The sequence below is a fragment of the Carlito syrichta genome, unplaced genomic scaffold (genome assembly GCF_000164805.1).
Source record: "Carlito syrichta isolate Samal-C Ts95f unplaced genomic scaffold, Tarsius_syrichta-2.0.1 Scaffold311830, whole genome shotgun sequence".
In the NCBI taxonomy this organism is placed as follows: Eukaryota; Metazoa; Chordata; class Mammalia; order Primates; family Tarsiidae; genus Carlito; species Carlito syrichta.
In genome coordinates, this window is record NW_007255926.1 from 309,639 (window position 1) to 332,842 (window position 23,204).

The 23,204-nt window shown below is 45.4% G+C and overlaps 1 protein-coding gene across 2 annotated transcripts in view; it reads left to right on the plus strand.

The window, feature by feature from the left end:
• The window catches only part of CRIM1 (cysteine rich transmembrane BMP regulator 1), a 209,302-nt gene that overhangs the window by 90,527 nt on the left and 95,571 nt on the right, over positions 1 to 23,204 (plus strand). For both annotated transcript variants that reach the window (XM_021718099.1, XM_021718100.1), the window contains exons 3-4: positions 637 to 879; positions 2,079 to 2,199. In XM_021718099.1, the coding sequence (XP_021573774.1) occupies positions 637 to 879; positions 2,079 to 2,199 (364 nt within the window). The remainder of the gene's footprint in view (positions 1 to 636; positions 880 to 2,078; positions 2,200 to 23,204) is intronic.

A 23,204-nucleotide genomic window follows, 5' to 3' on the forward strand; every position in this document is an offset into this window, starting at 1 on the left:
GAGAGGAATGGGCTGCATTTGTTGGAGCTCTGCCAGAACCAGAAACACACCAGATGTCATTTCGGGAAATTAACGGCAATTGCATTCCTTCTCCATCTTGCTAAGCTGCCACGTCATTGAATCTTAGAAAGTTCGTCTCATCAAAACTCAGTGTTTTAAGATAGGGTTCTTCTACATTGATAGTTGCGCGTGATGTCTTTAGTTTCTGGAGTCGCCGTCACCTACTTGTGTGTTGGTGTTGAAAGGTACGCTGTTTCCACAGAACAGCCCTTAAAGCTCTTTTGAACTCAAAGATCTTTCAGTTAGTGAATGACTGAATCTGGTTTTCAGATTCCCCGTGCCACGGATGCATCTTCCTTCGCCTTTCTTCGTGGTAGTCAGTGCTCTAGACATTGCTTATTCAAAGGAATAAGGAAGACAAAGAGGAAGGGAACGTCAGGCTCATATGTGGGCATCATGGGCAGATCTTGGGTGAGATTTTCATTGTTGGCTAAATCAGTTTCAAGGGTTTGCACCAGATTTCTTTCTCTGCCCACCTCTTCGGTTAGTAAACAGATCATCAGGACTGTCCGTGCTTCTGACAGAAGTGCCCCGCACTGCCCTGGGCATAAGCTAAATTCTTTCTCTCCCGTCTAGAAGAGAAGCCAGATTGCTCCAAGGCCCGCTGTGAAGTCCAGTTCTCTCCACGCTGTCCTGAAGATTCCGTTCTGATCGAGGGTTACGCTCCCCCCGGGGAGTGCTGCCCCTTGCCCAGCCGCTGCGTGTGTGACCCCGCGGGCTGTCTGCGTAAAGTCTGCCAGCCGGGATACCTGAACATACTAGTGTCCAAAGCCTCAGGGAAGCCGGGAGAGTGCTGTGACCTCTATGAGTGCAAACCAGGTACGCACACACTCTGTCTCAACAGCCTCACTCCTTTGCATTGGAGGGCCGCAGATCCCTCCAGGGGCTACCCTTGGCTTCTTCTCTCATGTGAAACATGCATTCCCCCCGGTAAACCACAAGCCTGCCACTTGGGCTCATGCAGCCTGACTTCTGGCCTTCTAGTCAAAGAACCAGAGCAATAATCTGATACGTAAGCACCTTCAGAGAGGGAGCGTGTCTTTTTCTCTTTTCTTCTTTTTTTTCCACTAAGTGTTCTCGATAAGGGGAGAGGTGGGGTTAAACTTTATGGTACCATGGCCCCATGCCTCATTCCCCCAGTAAATGTCACAGTCCTCCTCATTTGCCGATGTAGCTGTCACTGTCAAGTACTACATTAAAAAGCAATCATCATACATCAAACAAAGCTATTTTTGGATAAATATACGCATCAAAATGCCAGAAGTTTTGTAGCGCGATACTCGGCCCCAATCTCTCTCATTGCCAATTCCCAGCCTCCGCCCCTTCCCTTGGTAGCGTGTGCTAAGTCATCTTTGACTGTTCACTCACCTTCCGTGCCAACATCTGATATGTTGCTGCGTCCCAGCTGTTTCTTGCTTCATACTTTTTCTAATGTCTTTGCTCTTGGGGCCACGTTTTTGATGTGGTCTGTGAGTGCTTTGGGGTTATAGTGATTTATTCTTTGCAAGATTCTAATCGTTGATCAGTTGTGTTTTTTGTTTGTTTATTTGTTTGGGTTTATTTTTCCCCCTGCTAGATAAATGCTCCAAGCAAAACAATTCCTTGTCTATCTCTTGAACAATTCTATAAAAATGCCTCTGGCTGTCACCATCCATGTAACCACTATTGGTGTGTGTGTGTGTTTGTCTGTCTGTCTCTCTCTTTCTCTCTGTCTCTGTGTGTCTGTCTGTCTGTCTCTCTCTCTCTCTCTCTCTCTCTCTCTCTCTCTCTCTCTCTCTCTCTCTCTCTCTCTCTATTGTAACTCTTAAATGCCTTATCCCCACCTCTTTCCTTACACAGAAAGTTTGGGGCGTATTACATTTCTTTAGCACTGAGTGAAGTCAGAATGCCGGCACTAGGACTGGGTTTCTGGGAAGCAAGGAAACTTTGGAAATGTGCCAAGAGCCAGTATTTCATTCTGGGATTCCAAGTGCAAGTAAATGTAACAGTAAATGGTGCCTCTCTGTTTGCCCCTTCAGTGTTCAGCGTGGACTGTAGCACTGTGGAATGCCCCTCCGTTCAGCAGGCCGTGTGTCCCCTGGACAGCTATGAAACTCAAGTCAGACTCACAGCGGACGGCTGCTGTACCCTTCCCACAAGGTTGGTTTGCCCTTAGTGTGTCGAGTTTTCTCCTCTGTCTTGTACATTAGCATCTTCTAAGGTACAGTCTCAAGCCCACAGTTTGTTTTCCCATGGGAAACCTAATACTTTCCTGTTTCTCTGGAGAAATCACTGAACTGTTGACAATGACTTGATATTTACATACATCTTTCCTTCAATCAAAGCCAGGTGTCATCAGGTTAAGTCGTTCATCCTTAAGATTCTTCCTGTAGGGGTGCTGGTACCCTTTGGAGGGCTGGGAACTCTCCAGACAGATACAGTCCTCCGGATATGGGTGGGTAGGCAGGCAGTGAGGGCTCTGTCAGCAGTAGGCAAGTCATTTGTTCCTCTGCAGTGAATCTTGTAGGTGCTTAAACAACGTGTTCAGTGCAGTGAGACATGGCATGCTTCGTAGAACCGATCCCCAGGGACCCATGACATTAGGAGTCACACATTTACCCTAACCCATTTCTTGCTGAAGCAACCAAGAGGAGTCGAAATTCTTATAATGCTTTCTGGCGTAACAAACACATCTCTCTTTGGCTTGATAGGGGAAAGGAAAAAGCTGCTGTCATTTTAATCCTGGTAGCGAGCATTCACTTAACCTTCTAGAACCAGGCTTTCCCTAGAACATGAGGGTCTCTGGGTCCTGTCCTTAATAGTCTATGAAGCACCATAATAGAGCTGGCACTTTGGACTTCACTCTGGGGGAGACTAAAATGTGGGCTTTACAATTCGTTTTCCCCCCAGTGATACTCCCCACTCCTTCTCTGCCATGACCTCCCCTCCATCTTTCACAGGCCACTAAGGTCATTTTGGTGACTAAGGCATGCCATTTCTTTCAACTTTTGTTCTACGTCTAACAGGAAGAGTTAAAACCGTGCCTTACTTCACTCCATCTCTAACCTCTTCTCTCCCAGTCTCGAGGCCAGGCACTTAGCATGGAGGTTTGTGACATGAGTAGTCATACAAATGGTTTGCTGAGACAGGAGTATATGTGGTCCATAGTTAAGGTAAGTCTCAGTTACTTGTCCACAGTCAAAGTAGACATCCAGAGTTGGTTCTTCTTCCCTCTCATAAAATACATTAGATCTTTCGCACCGCCTAGCTTTTGTTCTGACAGAACCCCAGGGTTCTTTCAGACATCCCCTTTAGACTGCATCCTGAAACAGATACAAAGAGGTTTGCGAAGATAACATACTAATGATGGCGCAGCGGCTCTCTCCTGATACTGGGATGTGGTGATTTACGTGAAGATGCTTGGGAAGGGTGGAGTATTGTACAGACACAAGGTATTCCTAATCAGTGAGGGAGGTAAGTGAAGCATCACCAAAAGTAACAGGTGTCCTCCCAGGTCTTCCCGAAAAGGAAGGTGGTGTAGTATCGTAGAGAACCTGATTAATCCAAACTAAGCCCGTTGTTAGCAAAGAAGTCCTTCAGTGAGGAAGAGAGACAGTTCTCAGTTCACTATTATAGATGTGACATAGCACCATCTGCTCAAGGCATGGTTGGCTATTTTTTTTTTAAGTCTCCCTTGAAGACCAAAATGGCAAGGGACTACAGCAAGGCATACTTAGGCTTAGTTTAAGAAAACACCTTTTCCCAACTAGTGACGTTTGGCAGTGAATTGGGCTGCTTCCTGAGGCAGACCGAGCTCCCTGGAGCTGCGTGGATTTCTTTCCATCTGGGTGGCCACCTGCCAGGGATACTTAGAAGAAATGTTAGTTTGGAAAGGAGGTGGAACTAGATGAGATGCCTTCTGTTCTTCTCCTCAAGCTTCTGTGAGTCTTGTACACACGTACCTTCAGGGTGGTTCTTGCCGTTTTGACCTAATTTTGACTTTGGCATTCAACTGAAGAACAGTCAGAGTTCAGTGTGCCTTGAATGAAGACATTGAAAACATGGAGAAGGAAGACATCCAAAGTCTCTCTGTGAATTATTTGCGGAGAAGGGATAGGTTCTCACAGCTCTCGGTTTCCTGTGTCTCAGGCAGTCAGTGACCCATGCTTCTCCCTTGCCCACACACATCCCCTTGTTCTTTCCTGCCAAGGCCCCATCTCTGGCTCTCTCACACCTAGTGTCTCTGCAGTGACCTTTTCCCCATCCACCTGGCAGCTTCTGCCTCTCTTTCAGGATGACATTACCTTCCTTTCGTTTGAAGTGTCGTCAGTCTTCAGCCCCTGAAGATGACCTAGGTGTCCCTCTCTGCTTTCTTGCAATCCATTTCCATATATCTCTTTATCCTAACACTTTTCACAATACATCAAAATCATTTTTTTTAAATCAGCCTCTCCTAGTCTGTGTGATTCTTAAGGAAAGGGAGGGGGGCACACCTCATCAATGAGCATACCTAATCTTAAACCAGATGAAGTGGGGATCAAAGTGAGGCCCACACTTTACCTACACAATGACTGTTTGTACATTTAACCCTGAATTGTACCCCGCAACTTTAAAATTTTAAAAAGGGAGCATCCTGTAGCCTCTGGTACCTAGCTGTAGTATATCAACCTATATTTATTGATGAATGAATGGAGAAACAGGCCCACTCTTAGCCAAGATGACTTCTGTGTTAAACAGAATATCTGTAGTTTTGATCCTTCTGCCACTGGGTGGTAACCCTACCCCTTGTCTCACTTTCAAACCCCTGCACTCCCCCACCCCCTTTGCGGTCCAGTGCTCGTCAATCCTATAAAAACCCTCCACCCTGAGCTCTACTTTCCTCTTTCACCGTGTGGAGGCCTTTATCTCTCCATTCCACCTTTTCTGGTGTCACTCATTCCTCGGGGCTCCAGTTAAATTCCACTTTATCCACAAGGTCTCCGTGCCTCAAGCAACACCTGTCCTGCCACCTAGGAACACCCAGCATATCCTTTTCTATGCTCTCAGTTACTCATATACTTTTACGTATTGTTATCTAGCTGTTGCATACATAAAGTCTTGTCTCATCAGCTAACAGGTGTTCCCCGAGGTCAGGAATTGTGTCGTCTTCTCTGTTCCTCCTTGTTTTCCTTAATCCTGAATGAGCCGGTAAATGCAGAATACGCTCAGGCTGTAGCTTGACCCCATTCAGCCTAGTTGAGCATGCAAAGTGGATTCCTACTTAGCAAGGAAGATGGTAGAGAATAAAAATCCAAATAATCATGTGAAAATGGAAATCACAGGAAGAAAGCCTGATGCATAGAGAGAGTGGTAGTATTTTAAGAGGAAAAGAACAACATAGCTTTCTTCTCGTGTGTGAGCCATGTCAGACATTCTCTCCTTACGAGCATGATTTTTAGGTGCAAAGCAGAGCATTCTAGACTATATAAAATCCTAGTATGAACGTTTGCCTGTTGCCAGCTTGCTTAGGAAGGGCATTGTTAGGAAGCAGAGCTGTCTGAGAGCAAAGCTGATTGTGTGGAGAATCCTGGGAGGAAAGCCCTTTACATTTCAGGATAGAGTAAGGTAAAATATCCGAAACTTTAGCTATCGAGACTTACTTTTGGTGGAAGGAACAATCCCATTTTTATATAAGAATTTATTATACTTTAATAAACTCGTAGAGGAGTTCATGAACTTTCCCCCCTTATCTTAAAGAACACATTGCTCCCATCATGGGGAGTGGTCATTCCCAGTAAGACTGCTTCATCTAGGCGGGCCCCCAACTGCCCTATTTCTATGTGAACTCGATTTTTGAGTTTTCTGTTGGATTGTACATCTTCAGTTCGTTCATTCACTTATTCATTCATCAAACAAGAGTTGAGATCTCCCACGTGACAGGCACTACTCTCTAGATACTCTGCGTGTGCATAGGTATCCCTCTTCACTTCTCTCGCTGACAGGCACGTGTCTCCCTGAGAAGCCGCTGGCGCCCTGAGTGTGGGTTATTCCTTCTTTTCTTGCTGCATCTCTGCTTCATGGCCCACCCTGCATTCCTAGCTCTTCTGTGTCTGTTCTCTTGAACTTCATCCTGTCTAGACGTCATTCTTGTGTGTGACATAATTAACTTTTTAACCATGATCAAGTCTTTCTCCTCTCAACTTGGTTTGGATTTCCAAAATAAAACAGATCTTTTTATCTTTTCCTCTTATGTTGCCACCAGGACATGGAGTGAGCAAGGTGACAGCTCAGGACCGCTTCTAGGAGATAGTAGAAAGGGGTGAGAATGAGTGACTGAGGTCTAAGTACTACACAGTGACAAGAAGGGACAATGGCACTGTCCGTGAGGTTCGTGGCACCTCGAGGTCTTTGGAGTCTCTCTGTGGAGGTCTGTGTGTGTGTGTGTGCACAGATGCTGCCCTGTATGAGCAGATTTACAGGAGAGAAACTTGTAAGACATCTACATTCATGCAGATGTCTCTGCAGAGAAGGAAAAACAGGAAAGCCTCTACGTGGCATGTAGGTAACAGTAGCAGGCACAGCTCAACCTGTAATGTACCTTGCTGTTTACAAAGCACTTTCACATGTGTTATTCATATTTTGTCATCATTCTGACTCCACGAGGAATTTTTAGATGTGAAAATGGAGGTTGAGAGGTAAGAGACTTGCACAAAATCATAATATTCCTTAGTACAAGGGACAGAGCAGGACCAAGTCTTCAGCCCAGGTTCTTTGATTGAAAATCCTATGCTCTTTCCACTCTCTGCTTGGGATCTTTGTTATTTTGATAACAAATATATCTGTGAATATGAATTTATATCTCATCAACATGTTTATATCAGCATAGTACATATTAACAAAATACATATTTCAGTCATTCATTGCTGTGTAACAAGCTACCCCCAAAAGTGGTAGCTGACAGTGACAAAGGTTTATTACTTCTCATGATTCTGTGTTGACTGGGTGGTTCCACTGTAGGTCATCTGGGGCTGGATGGCCCTCATGTGTCTGGAATCCCAGCAGGGATGGCCAGAGGGACCTCCTGCCCCTGTGAGCTTTCATCTTGGGCTTCTTCACATGATGGCAGAAGTGGGAGAGGAAGTTGCAGTCTTAGAGACCAAGAGTTGGAAATCACACAACATCGCCACCACATTCTGTTGGGCAGGGCAGGTCACGGGATGAGCCCTCATCCAAAGGGTGGGAAAGTTGGTTCCACCTCTGGGTGTGTGTATGTCTCACTCTGTTTCCCAGGCTGGAGTGCAGTGACATGATCATGACTTAACCACAGCCTTGATCTCCTGGACTCAAGAATCCTTCTGCCTCAACCCCCTGAGTAGCTGGGACCACAGGGACATATCACCGTGCCTGGCTAGGTTTTTTTTTTTTTTTTTTTTTTTGGTGGAGACAACGCTCCCAGGCTGATTGCAGGCATGAGCCACCGCTATCAGCCAGTTTCCATCTCCTGATGGGAGAAGCTGCAAAGAATTTGTGGCCACTTTTAATCTAATCTCTATTTAACCAATCTCTATTTAATCTCTATTTAACCAAAATTGGTGCCCTTTAGATTTCATTTTCTGATTGTAGAAAGTTGATAGAGTGCTGCAGATATGTGACCTTTTTGTCGAGATGAATGTCCTTCTGGCCTTCAGAAGGTTCCGGGTCTTCAGATGGGATTCACACTAACTTAGAAAGATCCCTGTCTCCTCAGCAGACACCTTTCTGCTTCCTTCTTCCCTCACCACCTGGTAGTACACACATGATTTAAGAGCCTTTGAGCACCACCTCTGCTTTAAACATTGTTCGGCCACTCTCCTTAAGGAATGCTGTGACCACCTAGTTAAACTAGGTTTTCTCACATCACATAGCAGGGAATGCTACTTTGGAATACCAAAATCTGCCTGATGAAACCAGGTCCATTTTTAAAACGACAGCAAAACTCCTCAAAGATGTCGCCTAGATATGTTCTCCCTCTGTAATAGCTGGTCTTGTCTGAGAGAAATGGACCCCAGGATGTATTTGGGGGATAGACCCAGCCTGGGCTGGGCATCTGAGTCCATGTTCTCCTGTGTCCACCAGCCCAGACCCCAGCCCCACTGGGCTGTTTCCCAAGAAGATACCTCCTAGACCCCAGTTTCTGTCTACACTCTTCACTCTGTGCTGTCTCCAGTGTGTGGGCCTCATTTTAGAGTCTTCACTTTGCCTCTGTAATTTTTCACCAACCTTTCAGATGCAGACATACAGGTAGACATTAACTACTTAAAAGTCCAGACAACAATACCTGTGTCTTACTCACTTTCACTTTAAGCCACATGAGTTGTTTTTTTTTTTTAATTCCCAGTGCCTTTTGACTTGTTATGTAACTTTTTGTATTTTTATTAAGAAGATGAGTGAGCGTATTATGTTATTGACTGAGCCCATTCTAAATTCATTTTATTGAAACTTGTCCCAAACTTTTTGTTCCAAAACATTCTGTTATCAATTTCTGTCTATAAATACGCCTTTCTTAAAAGTTATTGAGCGAAGTCCTATCCAGCTATTTTGAAGTAGAAATAAACTAAGTCATTGTTTATAATGTTCAAAAACTTAAAATAGGGTCTCTTCTGGGTTGTGTGTACTTGAGAAAGCCAGATTCCCAAGCTCCCGCCTGGCTCCTGCCCCTCTCTGACCAACAGGCCTGATTCTCTTCCAGAACCTATATCCAGAATATTTATATCTCTTGCTTTCTGAGACACGAGGATGAAAGTTCTATTTTATTTTTAAATCAAGATTTAGAAGTATTTTTTGTTTTGTTTTGTTTTTCTTAGCTCTAAGGTAGTTAAAAACTGTAGATGATCTGTTAGCTAAAATATCAACTAAGATATGACTTCTGTTTTCACCCACCAAACTTAATATAATGTATTGAGCACATGGAACTCTAGGTACGATTCTCCTAGAAGTGCTGATGAGCCTGAACCATGGAGCTCAACCCAGAGGGGGGCTGCATGGCACTCCCGTTCTGTAGATTAAGCATTGTGGGGCTTGAAGGGTCCCACTGGGTGGGCAACAACAGAGCAGGGCTGTGTAAGCACAAACCACTGGGCTGCACTGTCCCCTGTGGCTCAGCCACCAGCAGTCCTCCCAGCCCCACCTCCCAGGAGACCTTCGTTGCTGTAGTCTGTAAGCATATGTGTTCCTCCTGAGAGTGAACCACTCAGTGACTGAAAGATCCTTCACACCTCACCTGGTGCCCTGCAGAAAGAACGTGGACCAGATGTTCAGAACTAGAATCCAGACCCGCCCACGTCTGTGAGCCTGGGCAAGCCACTCGCATGATCTGGGTCTGTTTTCTTATCTGAGAAAGAGGGGAGGAGGGATTAGATGATCTTAGAAGTAACTTCCACTTCTGCATTCTTTGACTTTCCCAAACCTTTGAGAGGGGAAGGAACCCAAACTGATAGGAAGCACCTGGGAAAGAAAGACGGAACTTTCAGAAAATCCCAGGACTCAGAAAACGAATGGGAGAGCGATGTGGTTTGCATAGTGAGAGGAAAGGGAGAAAGTCCAGGAGAAGTTACAAAAGAATGAGGGTTTCATTTTTTTTTTTTAATTTATTAAAAAAACTCAGAGGCAAAATGAAATAAACAACTGATTTGAGCCAGGGTAAGCAGAACTGCTTGGATTGTGAGTGCTGGGTAGTAATCTGCTGAAATAGATGGCCTGTTTGGACAATGGCTGGTTGAATATTGCTAGCTATCTTTTTTTTTTCCTGACATCCATATAGTCCCTTCATAGCAGGAGCAGGGACTTTCTGACCAAAGGCTGAATGCACAAGATAAGGATTTGCCCTGTGAAACTGCTTTCTGACAGATTGTGCCTGTCTCTGCCTGTCAGTCTGCCTAGGTGGATGTGTTGGGGAGGGTGGGTGTGCTTGGCTCCTTGGGGTTCACACGTTCCCCTACATAAACCACGTCGGCCCATGTACGACTGCAGGTTGGCTCCTGGACCCATATTCGCACCCCATCTGTTGTTGCCTCACTTTCCCTGAGGTCTGACTGGATCTGTCTTCCCCCTCGCGCTCTCTGTACTCGGCTCCCCCAGATTCATAGTGCCTTCATCTGTATTTCACACTTAATTGCACGCACCACACAGCATTATGTTCATGGAACAGTTTCAGGTTCTCAGTTCCTAACTTTATGATTGGGCCATTTCTTTATCTCAAAAAATGAAAAAAGACCTACTAAATTAAGTTCCCTTTTTCCCTTGCTTGAGCCTCAGTTTTATTTCTCTCCTATAAAACATTGACCTTAGATGACAATTTCCTACTCATATCCTATCCTATCATAACAGCTCTAAATGCTGTAACTCCGGGAAGGGAAGTAAGATGAAAGGAAGGATAGTAGTTCCATTGTTTCTGAAAGATATGTCAAATATACTGCCCATGACCAAATGAAGGTCATGAGTGCCCCTTACTTTCACTGTACCGTCAAGATATCTGCACTTGGCTGCTCCAATTTGAAATCGTGTGCTCAAGAAAATTCATCTTGTTGGTGCTGGCTTGCATTATGACAATAGAATTTCAGCAGATTGCTAGCACACTGTTTCTTGTGAATAGATTTGTAGGTATTTAGAAAAGGAGTTTTCTAGGGTTCCAAAATTCACAGCCTGAAATTGACTCATACCGGATGAGGCCAGTTGAATGGAATCTTTGGCAGGTTATCCTTTCCCTTCAAAAAGCACTTGAGTTAGATCAAAATTAATCTAACCGCATAGCTACAGTGAGTAAAAACAAGGTACAGATTTGAAAATGCTCAGCACTGTTAAAACAGTTAAATAATTACATTCTCATTGAGGAGCTCCTGGAAGACAGAACCCTGGGCCTGGTGTGGGTTTGGGTGATGAATGAATATGGCCCAGGCTTAAAGGATCTTAGCACTGGACAGATATCACCAATGCCAGTTTTAAAAAAGGTTCCAGACCTTTGGAAAGTAACAAAAAGGAAACCCACACAGCGTAATCTGCCTTCTTGGAAAGAATCAATTAATGGACTGGCTTTCTCCCGAACAATGAAAATGGAATTTTAAAAAAAACATTCAACCAGATGCCAACTTTAAATCCAAACTCAAAATTCAAGGACCTCAAAAGTACATGCATACGTATACAGAACAGATGATAGTTTTTCATTTCCCTCTTTGTCTGTTTATGGTTTCAAATCTTGAGTCACACACTTCTTTTCCTACTAAGAACTCAGTGAACTTCTTATTCCTCTTCTCTGTAACATCTATCTACTTCTGAGCCATAGACTCTGAGCAGCAGAATCAGGAGTCCTTTTTCTCTCTGTTTGCTGAGGTCCTTATCCTGGTAGTTGAGCTCTCCAGGGTTCCTCATTCTACTCTTATCTCCAGAACCCCAGCCTATATTTTTGCAGTCTGAAGCCTTTGGGGGAGGGTGCTGGGTGATGGGGAAGGGTCAGAGACTATCAACACAGGGTGCATCAGCCCAACCAGACAAATCCATCAAAGCCAGAACCTTCCTGAGGGTGGCTTGGAACTGTCAGGCTCAGGGAGCACTTCTTCCTTTTTTCATTGAGACTGTGTTTTTTTAGATCTTCAAATAATATTTGCCACAGACCCATATGCTCTTATCACTGTGCTAGGTCATTAAGTTGCTTGTATCATGCCTACTCAAGCTAACCAGTGGTAATTGTCCTTGAATATGCATTTTCAAAAGGACTTTATCAAATCAGGAGACTTGTAATTGATTATCATGTCCATCTGTTCCAAGGTAGTGTCTCAAAGAAGACATCATGTAGCAGTGTTTGAATTTTTTGTTTTGTTTAAGATCGATTTGTTAATAGACAAATTTCTGTAATTCGGTTCATTTTTGAGTTGTTCCCTTTAATTTGGGTAATTTCTCCAGCTGCTTTTTGGGAATAAATTAAATTACATAATCTATAAAAAATGCATTAGCATAACACAGATTAAAAACATTCCTGACTCTTGACATGCTATCGTGGTAGCATTCTCTCTGTTTCTAAATACGTGCAGAAAAAAATTTGGAAGTATATTTGAAGCTCTTCTTTCTTAACTAAGAAAAGAACATCTATTCTGTTGCCCTCTGTCACAGTAATTTTTGGCCCAAAAGATCAAGTCAACTCATGACTAAATAAGCCAGAGTCTGTATTAAACTCTGATGTTTTTAAAACAAAAATTATTGTAAGAATTCCATGTTATTATTGGACCTATCCCCAGATTGAAGAAAGTATGCTTTCCTCGAAGTAAAGCTCTCGCCCACTGAAGATGAACTATCTCCCCAGTAGAAGGTTTGATTTGTCAATAATTCACTTCAGATGTGTGAGCTCTGCGCTTCCTGTGCTAGGGCTCTCTGCCTTTTGTATTTCCCCATGAATTTGACCCTGTATCCATTTGGTCTCAGTGGTTGTGGACATCAGCAGACACCACATAGCATGGCTCTCTGACTCAGACTGACAGGAAGTAACTTAGCTGAATTCCATAAGCCTTTCAACAGGACTTGAAAGCAAAATCCACAGCAAGGATAACCTTGAACTGCAGAGGGCTTTCCCCAAGTTCATTTGCTGTATCATCATCATGACACGGGCAAACGGAAGAACAGCTCTGGACAGTTCTGCAGGAATGCTTTGTGAAGTTCTTTACATAGCTAATAATGCAAATCTAAAATGCTAAAGTCCTGCCACTTCTGGAAATACCAAAAGCAACCCAAAGTTCCTGGAATTTATTTTATTCTTCATGGTTCACCTTTACATGGGATATAAGTGACCAGCCCTCCTCATCATTGTCGCTGACACAGTTTGCAGAGGATTTGGGGTTATATTTGCCTAGTAGACATTTTAACTGCTATCCAGAATGCAGGAGGTAGAAACCCAGGAGGTAGCTGGTCTCTCTTGGCCTTGCTGGTGTGAAGGTATTACACAGACACATGCACTGTCAATTATCCTTTCCAGACTTTGCTTGTGATTGAAAAGGAAAGACGTGGCGTGTTATGGCTCTTGTGCTAATGTGAGCAGGTCCTTTGATTTCCATAATTCTATCATGGATTCTTGAGGAGTCTCATGTCACTTTCTGAAATATTAGATCATGTACTCTTTGAGGGCAAGGACCCACCTTTCTCTCTCATCAGTGCATAGCACAGGTAAATGATGAATGTTTTTAACTAACTTACATAGATCATTAGTCTGTAGCAGTAAGTCCCAGCATCAAAACTCCATAGTGTTCTTGGATTGTCCAGGGAACAGATATTGTGAGTGTTTATTTTATGCCAGGCATCGGGTGACCTGGTGGGAATAAAATGTAGTCTCTAATGTCGAGTAGCATCCAGCCTACAGGGAAGGCAGACATGGAGAAGTCATTGCAGTTTGAAGTGTTATGTGCTCTGGATGCACAAGTGTGTAGAAACCCAGAAAGCTCCCGGAGCAGGGAGATACTAATTCCGATTTGGAAAACTGTCAGGTTTGACTTGTGAGCTGAGTCTTTAAGAATGAGTCAGAGTTCACCAGACGGAGAATGAGGGAAGAGCATTCTAGGCTATTGTAGTCACTGATTTTTCTTTTTCCACTTTACTGTGTCTTGCAGCTTAAGACATTAGCACTAATCCCACCTATCTTTATAATTTAAGGAAAATGGAATTTATGAGAGTGTTGGGTTTTTCTCAGAAAGCCACCCCATTGCAAGACCACATCACTTGTTTAAGATGTTTTATTACTTTCCTACTGCTTGCAAGCAAAGATGCTTCTGCATATGGTATGCAAGGCCTCTTACCACCCAGCTGGGCCTACCTCTCTGGCCCTGTCTCCTGCCAGTCCTCCCATAACATCCTCTGGGGCTTATCTCAGCATCTAACATGCTTCCTGCAGGCCAAACCACTTGTTCAGACTAAGCACACTGTATTCTTTCTTGCCTCTGCACATTTAGAAGGTTCTTTCCTCTGCCTAGAATGCCATCCCTCTCTCCCCACTCCCCCACACGTGACAGACACTTCACAATCTGTGCCCACTCACATCCCTCACTGTCGCCACACACACACACACACACACACAGCATCAGCTGTTTAGCTTCATGCATCGAGTTAAAGAACGCATCACGGAAGAAGTGATCCTTGAGATGGATGGTGGTCTGTTGGGCACAGTGAGAGACTTCAGTGTTTAAGAGATGGAATGGAGCCAGACTCAGTGGCTCAGCCTGTAATCCCACACTTTGGGAGGCCAAGGTGAGTGAATGCCTGACCCCATGGGTTCGAGACCCACCCGGGCAACTTGGTGAGACCACATCTCTACAATAAATTAAAAATTAGCCAGGTGTGGTGGCGCACGTCTGTAGTCCCAGCTACTTGGAAGACTGAGGCGGAAGGATCACCGGAGCCCAGCAGGTCAAGGCTGCAGTGGCTGGGAGCGGCCACTGCACTCCAGTCTGGGCTACAGAGTGAGACTCCAACTCAAAAAAAAAAAAAAAGAAGTGGAATGGCCACTCTCAGGGGCATGTGTGGCTCCAGCAGGGAAAGTAAATGAGTTGAAGCACACTTTGCCATTGGCAGTCTTGGCATTGAATTTGACCCTAACACGTGGTTTTGTGTGTGCGCGCGCGCGTGCCCCCCCTTCTGTCTTTAAATTAAAATCTGGTGTGCTTCACCTAAAAGTCTGGCTTCCCTTGAACAAATGGAAAGTACAGCCATACTGGATTTACCATTCTGCATGGAAGGAGGAATGATGCCCCCCTCAGAGGTCATAAGCCCTCATGAGGCATCTGCCATTCCCTCCTGCTCTTTTCAGATTCCTGCCTGACTCCCTGACTCCTTTGGTCATTCAAGTTTGCCGTCTCTGGGTTTCAGTAACTTGGAGTTGGGATCAAGGGAACAGATGTAGAAGGAGGATGAGGCAGCAGGAAATGTGGAGACTGAGGAAGGTGGAGGTTCCAGTGAAACACCGTGGGTCTGGGCTTCATTCTTTTTTTTTTTGCTTTTGATACCACTTTATTCCAACCTGAGCACCTCAATATAAAACCAAACACTGGTGAACTGTTTTTCCTAATTCTGCATTATCAGAAATACACAAGTTCTCTTAGCAGTTCAACACTTAAGTAGATTAAATCATCTCTGACACATGGTAGAATTCATATAATGAAAATACCTAAAATAATTAGTGCAATATACTGATCTGATCGAAATAAAATGAACTTTGGAAAACAAGGCTGCAAGATTGTTACTAACATATCGCAATACTTTATGTTACAAATTACCGGTACATTGCTTATTATGGTTCTAACCATGTAGGAACAACCGAAGCCCCTTCCTTTCAAGGGGGGAGAAATAGAAATAATTAGCTTGTTTAGTAACTGTACATTCTGTATATGTTTAAGTGACTCTAAATACTATAGAAAAGTGTTACATATATGGAGACTACAATGCAGTACCCTATTTGCTGAAGATCGAATTTAAAGTAATCAAGTTTGAATATACATAATTGCTAGTGCATTGACTATATTATGTCAAAAGGGAACAAAAGCCCCTTCCCTGCCCCCAGACAACAAAACCTATGTAATGGCCAGCAGTGATTAAATAGAAATCACAGACACCTGGTTTGTTTCATTTCTGTTGAAGAGCTCACATGTTTGATGGGAACACAGCCTGTAAGATGCATTTATCAGTTCTCATTGGGCTTCATTCTTATTATTTTTATTTTTTGAGTCAGGGTCTCATTCTGTTGCCCTGGCTGGAGTGCAGTGGCGCGATCATGGCTCACCTCAGCCTCAACTTTCTGAGTTCAGGTGAATTCCTCTGCCTCAGCCCCCCAAGAAGCTGAGATGACAGGCATGTAGACCACCACACCTGGCTAATTTTCTTAAGCTTTTTTTTTTTTTATAGAGACGAGGTCTCGTAGTGTTGCCCAGACTAGTCTCGAACTCCTGAGCTCTGCCTCCGAAATTGCTGGGATTACAGGCGTGAGTCACCACACCTAGCTTGGGTTGAACTGTTAAGGAGATGGAGAAGGAGGTTCAGGCTGGGAAGAAAAGGGCAAGATCTGGGGAACAGATGACGTCTCAGGGAGGTTGACATGTCAGTGTGGTAGAGCATGAACCAGGAGAGCTGGAAGGACAGACCACTGTGACCAGCGAGTAGGATGTGTGACCAGAGATTTTAGGGACCTGTGGCAACAGGAATGGGCCACTGAAGTGGATGGGCAGCAAAGGTCTGAGAGGTCAAGTGGGGCCAGATCATTGAAAATGCTTTGTCCTGGCTGGGCATGGTGGGTGGCTCATGCTTATAATCCCAGCACTTTGGGAGGCTGAGGGGAGAGGATTACGTGAGCCCAGGGGTTCGAGACCAGCCTGGGCAACTTGGTGAAACCTCATCTCTACAATAAATCAAGAAAAATTAACCGGCTGTGGTGGCATGTGTCTGTAGTTACAGCTACTTGGAAGGCTGAAGCAGAAGGAATGCCTGAGCCCAGCAGGTCAAGTTGTAGTAGCCCTGAGCTTCCAACCACTGCATTCCAGCCTGGGAAACAGAGTGAGACTCCAACTCAAAAAGAAAAATAGAAAAAAAAGAAAAGAAAATGCTTTGTCTGCATAGACCTTGAAGCCCCCCAAATTATAATCATATAAAATAGTAACAGGTATTACAGTGTTCTAAGCACAGCAGGTACCTCTGTGTTCCAGGCACTGCTTTTCGTTTGTCGGTTTATTCAATCTGCATAGCAGTCATGTGACATGTGGGTATTTAACCATTCCCACTGCACATATGGTACAGTCAAGGCTCAGAGAGATTGCATTAACTTACCCGACGTCACAGAGCTCCTAAATGGCCAGATTTCAAGGCAAAGACTGCCTGGCATCAAAGAGCATTTTCCAAAGCCTCCTGAGGAGCTGGGTAGGAGTCAAAGCCCCAGGAAGGGAGGGTTTTCAGGAGAGAGGAAAGCAACAATGTGGGAGTGGACAGGGATCCGCTTGGAAGATGGTGACCTCTTTCCATCCCAGCTGAATAAGGAGAGTGGGGAATTTGTGGTCTCATGGGTGATGGCTACAAGGACATTGTGCCTCTAGGTGAGAGCCAGGGGTGTGTGAGAAACACATTTGAGGGGTGCATTTTGGGATGATGTTCAGATGGTGAGCAAACTTATCTGCAGCAGAAAGGCTGGGGGACGCAGGGGACCCATTGGAAGAGAGACTGCTACTCAAGGATGAGTCTCTGCGAGGCAGAGCAGCCCTGGGATGTGTGTCCCCAGAGGACGAGAGACAGTGGGATCTCGCGCTCTACACGATGACAAGGATGAAAGCCTGCGAATTGACTGTCCACAGGGATTCAAGTGGACGTGTGCTTAAAGCCATCTGTTTCAGCACCAGCTCAGGCCCCAGGTGGCTCTGGGGGCCTGGGGGAGTGTTAGCAGCCCAGACAGCGGAGGCTTTGCTCAGGCTTTCCAGCAGAAAGTTGGTCCACCCATGGCTGGTGTGTGTTCTTTGTGTGCTGCAGGAGGGGATGGGATAGTCAGCATCCCATTGTGTTCTCATTTGTGATCGTAGACCCAACACCTCCTAAACGAGATTCCCTAAAATGAGGGCCACGATCCTGTGAACTCCCAGCCCCTACCTGGCATAGGGCCTGCTATTTATACCCCCAGTGAATAGTTAGAAAACAATGACATATTCATGCACAAACTGATTCCATGTTCCAGAGTGCCTGTTTTTAATGCAGTTGGCAATACCAGACTCTGAAATGGGAATAACTTAAGTTTTTACATATAATATATATTTTTATGTGTATATTTTATAATATATATTTTATGTGTATATTTTGTTTTTGCATCAGTGTCTCACTCTGTTGCCCAGGCTAGAGTACAGTGGCACCATCATGGCCACTGCAGCCTCGACCTGCTGGGCTCAGGCAATCCTTCTGCCTCAGGTTCCAAGTAACGAACTACAGGTGTCCGCTATCTCACCCAACTAATTGTTTGATTTATTGTAGAAACGTTGTCTCACCAAGTGGCCCAGGCTGGTCTTGAACCTCTGGGCTCAGAAAATCCTCTTGCCTCAGCTTCCTAGGATTATAGGCATGAGCCACCGCACCCGGCCATGTTGCTATATTAAAATGTATTCTGCGTGTTCATGCCCAACCCTCCTCCATTCCAGAGAGTGCTGTGCCCATTTCGCTGCTATCTTACTTTTCCTAGCTGGCCCTTCTTGCTTGGCTCACTCCCATCTCATCTTGCCCTCTAAGGCCATCCTCTTGGCCACGAACACAGACGTCATCTTCTCTGGACCCATGAAAGTGAAGGCGGGCACCTTCTGTCTCCAGGACTTGGCCGGCCCTTGGTGCTCAGTATATCAGTGCTCAGTATCGCAGTGTTGAGCTGGACTGAGTGGCTCGAGATGCCTGCCAGATCCCAGCTCTGACATTTTCAGTAGGACACGAGCACTGGGACCATTTTTAGCTGTGTTTCTGTACCTCTGGTCCTCTTGCTGCCCAGCCGAGTCCCTTCAGAACTAACCCCAGCTCTCTTCTATGGCCAGTCACATCAAGGGGATGATGTGTGGAAAGTGCCATTGCTGTCTCCCTGCCACACCTACTTTCTGTGGGACACAGTACCAGAAAATAATCTGACAGTTCTTACAGGAACCACATGGACTTATGGCTTCCATTTTTCTACAATTTATATCACTTTTCTCTCAACTTAGCACCTTAAGATCAACTGCCTTGACCATATGCCCGCCTTGAGGAGGAAGCCAGTCATCTTCTGTCCCCTGAGAAAGCCAGGAAGAGAAGAGTCATGAGGACTACTTTATTAACATCTCTAGTATTAGGGAATGCCAAGGAATATATTACTTAATTATCCTCAGCTTATACCTTCCCTACATGGGAACTTATCCTTTGATTCCTCCCCACAGAAGATTTTTTTTAAAGTCACAATAGCAACAGTAGCAAGCAGAGTGATTGCGCTGTGGTCTCAGAAGGGCAAGTGGTAACGGATGTGCAGTTTCTGGGTGGCAGGGAACAGCCCGCTGGGAACAGGACGGACAACTGCTGGGAGGAGGTGTGTGGTCTCCAGAGCTGGGCCCCGCCTGCCGTGGCTGTAGCACACGTGTCGGTGCTCAGGGACAGAGATGCAGAGAAGTCATGCAGGGGTCAGCTGGAAAAGGGGAGAGAGGCTGATGTATGATGATGGTGAGACCAGGGGAAAGCTACGGGCCTGAGGAACTTCCTGGGGGGAAGGGCTGTTTTCCTGAGGAGAGTTGGACTTTCAGGTAGGAAACCTGTTTCTCTTCGGATGTTTTATTTGCCGTCTTTTTTTTTTTTTTTTTTTTTACTTACACATTCCTGGAGAGAGGTAAGAAATCTAGTCAGTAGAAAGATAGTATATCAGATTTAATTAAAGTTGAAGCTACTTTTTAAAGGCTAGAACTGTGTTTTATGTGTCATTAGAATCTCCATTCCTGATAAGCTATTTCATTAACACACCGCTAGCAATCCTAGTAGTACGACTGCTTTTCCTTTTAAATTTCTCATGTGTCCTGGTTTCCTGACTCAAGGAGCCCTCCTTCCCACCTGTGGGTAGTGGTTTTTAACTTTTATTTATTTATTTATTTGTTGTTTTTTTTTTTTTTGAGTTGGAGTCTCACTCTGTCGCCCAGACTGGAGTGCAGTGGCCGCTTCCGGCCACCGCAGCCTCAACCTGCTGGGCTCCGGTGATCCTTCCACCTCAGCCTTCCAAGTAGCTGGAATTACAGGCATGCGCTACCACACCCGGCTGAATTTTTTGATTTATTGTAGAGATGAGGTCTCGCTGCCCAGGCGGGTCTCGAACCTGTGGGCACAGGCAATCCACTCACCTCAGCCTCCCAAAGGCGCGGGATTACAGGCTGAGCCACCGAGCCCGGCTAGTTTTTAACTTTTAGGTGGCGATGTGGACACTTTTGAGGGGCTGGAGCACTTGGTTCCATTGTGGAGTAAACCCAGCATTGGAAGAAATCCTTTTCTGAGGCCTCACAGATTTGTTTTCCCTCCAGAATATGGGCAGAGAAAGATAAGGGTCTGCTGGAGTCTGCTGTGGTCAATGAGGAACCTGATAGCTTGCTGCCTCTGAGTTCTCTCCCTTGCAGAAGGCACTTGCTGGGAGGAATGTGAGGATAACATCGGGTCTCTGGACTCCCACACCAGGGGCATCGTTAACAGGCCGGGCCGCAGTTACCCACATCTGTAATCCCAGCACTTTGGGAGGCCAAGCAAGGCAGGAGGTTTGCTTGAGGCCAGCCTGGGCAACATAGTGAGACCTCATCTCTTCAAGAACATGTTCAAAAGATTAGCCAGGCATGGTGGCACACCCCCGTCGTCCCAGTTACTTGGAGAGACTTGAGGCTCACTTGAGTCGAGGAGTTGGAGGCTGCAGAGAGCTATGCTCACACCACTGTACTCCAGCCTGGGTGACCAGAGTGATATCCTGTTTCTATAAATAAATGAAAGAAAAAGAGCAAGTGAGAGTGAGTTATAGATATGTAATATCACTCCTCCCACCAAGAAAAACAAAAAATCAAGAAAGCTTCAGGGCCTGCTGGGTGAGGTGCTTGTCAAGGAGGAAGAGGAGGAGGAGGAGGAGGGTATGGGAGAGTGGCATGAGTGATGTGGCCCAAGGACAGGGACAGATAAGGGAGCTGGGATCATATGGCAGCGGTCATGGGATGGAATGGCAATCGTGCAACCATGGCGCTTTATAGTTAGAAGAAAGTTCTATGATCCCACGACCATTATGGATGAGAAAACCCAGTCTCCGAGAGTTTCTGTGACTTGCTAGTGGTCACATGTTTTTCTGGCAGATGACGGCATTGGATAAACAGATATTAAAGTAGCTCTTTTCTTCCCTCATGGCCTCTCTCACTCCTAAGCAATGGTGTGCAGGCAGGAAGGAGACTTCATAAATGATGGAGAGCAGTCCTTGTCACTGTCATCCTCATTAAGATGCTAAAGCTGGCTGTACTTGTCTTTATCCAGTGAAAAGTGCATATTAAACTGTGACCACCCAGACCCTGTGCATCCGGGCACAAGGTTCTCAGAACATGGATTCCTCAGTCCCTTCAATGGAATCTTCTGGAGAACTTATTATAGGGGCAGATGCTGGAGCTCCTCCCCAGACTTGCAGGAAAAGCAGTATTGGAGTGTGGCACCCTGGAGTCTGCAGGTTAAACAAATCCCATAGTCTAGGCTTTCACATGCTAATTTTGGAAAACACTGCACATTTAGCTCTCAGTCTAAAATGTATAAAAGCAAAAATATCAAAATAGTGTATGTTCTAACCTGTGACTTATTAGCCATGAAGAATGATAGTTTATTCCAGATTATTGCTTGGATGCCTTTATCGTTTTTAATTATTATTTATGAGTCTAATAAAACACGCCCCCTGCACTAAAGAATGTCACAGGGAAATCAGCATGGCTTTGACTGTGTCTGGTGCACAGGTACACCCCAAGAGTTAGGAACCCAGTGTAGTGCTGAAAGTCAGAGCAGGGAACCTGGCACGGTGGCTCACTCCTGTAATCTCAGCACTTTGGGAGGTGGAGGTGAGAGGTCCACGAGACCTTATTTATTGTCTCTACAATAAATCCAAAAATTAGCTGGGTGTGGTGGCACACATCTCTAGTTCTGGCTCCTTGGAAGGCTGAGGGGATCACCTGAGCCCAGCAGGTCGAGGCTACGGTGGCCGTGATTGTACCACTGCAACTCCAGTCTGGGTGGAAGAGTAAGACTCTGACTCAAGAAGGAAGGGAGTGAGGGAGAAAAAGAGAGAAAGTCCGGTGTGTGGGCTTAAGGGTGGTGGGGGATTCGCCAGGGTCAAAGGAGAGACAGGGATTTGAGGGTGTGTGGTCATATAGCTATGGCTGAGTGGTGAGGGTGGGTACAGTGATGGGCAGGTCACCTTGTTGCTGGAGGAGCCAGTAGACTGTGGAAGCTAACAGACAGGTAGAGGCTGACTTGGGAACACCTTGTAAGGTATGCCCAGGAGCTTAGACTCTGACCTTCTGGCCTGCCTGGGATTGTCTGTGTTGTCTCGGAAGCAAAGAGCGAAGGAAAGGCTTAAGAATGCACTCACTGTTTGTCGGCAGCCGCACGGGCCAGCGAGGGCCTCCCAAGGAAGTGAGTGCCCTCTAGGGGTGTAGACGGTTTCTGAGCGCCGATCCTCACTGTACTCGGGGCACCCAGATGCCCAATAAACTTGAATCCATTTACCTGTTTGAAGACAAAAAAGAGCTTAACCACAACCCACCTGGCTGCAACTGTGATTACATTATGCAAAAATGTATCAGTGTGGTGCTTTGATTGATCATTAGCTTAATACTGAGGATAACATCCAGGGCTTGATTTTTCTGGTTCCTTGCAAATACAGGTTGCTTCTTGTTTGAAGTTAAAAAGCCCTTAGCCCACAAATTGTGTGATTCCATATGCATGCACTGTCCAGAACAGGCAAGTCCGTAGAGACAGAACATAGATTAGTGGTTGCCAAGGGCTGGAGATGGAGTGGGCGGGACTGCTGATGGGTGTGTGGTTTTTTGGTTGTTTTTTCAGAGCTGATGAAAGTGCTCTGAAATTAGGCACCGGGGGTGCTTGCACTACCCCGTGAATATAAAACCACTGAATTACACACTTTAAAAGGAGTGTCCCGGGATGTGACTTATATCTCAATAAAGCCGTTTTTTTAAAGCCCTCAGCACTTCTGCTCACTTCTGCTCAAGGTGTCATGCAGATAGCTGTCTGCCTGAAGTGGCCTTTTGGGGTTCACGGTCTGGAAATCTCAGAGCTCTGCTTCTCACTTTCTTTTGTATTTTTGTTTTGTTCGTTAGTCAGTGTTATTCTTCTCTTCTTCGTCTCCAGGTCTGTTTCTTTTAAGAAATATTTATAATATAATGAGGATACACAGTAGCTACACAAATGAGCCAGTGGGAAGAAGAATACTCCAGTCACCACAGAACAGAGGCAAACATGGCGTTTGGGGCTTCAGAGAAGGAACTGTTATCTGAAGTTGGGCTAGAAAGATGACTGGGCAGGAGGGAGGGCTGGGCCAGGAACGCACAGGGGCCAGTCGGGCAGGTGGGGCAGGGGCCGAGTGAGGGGGCTTGTTTGGAGAAAATAGCTTGGTGGTGGCCTAGGGGATGAAAGGG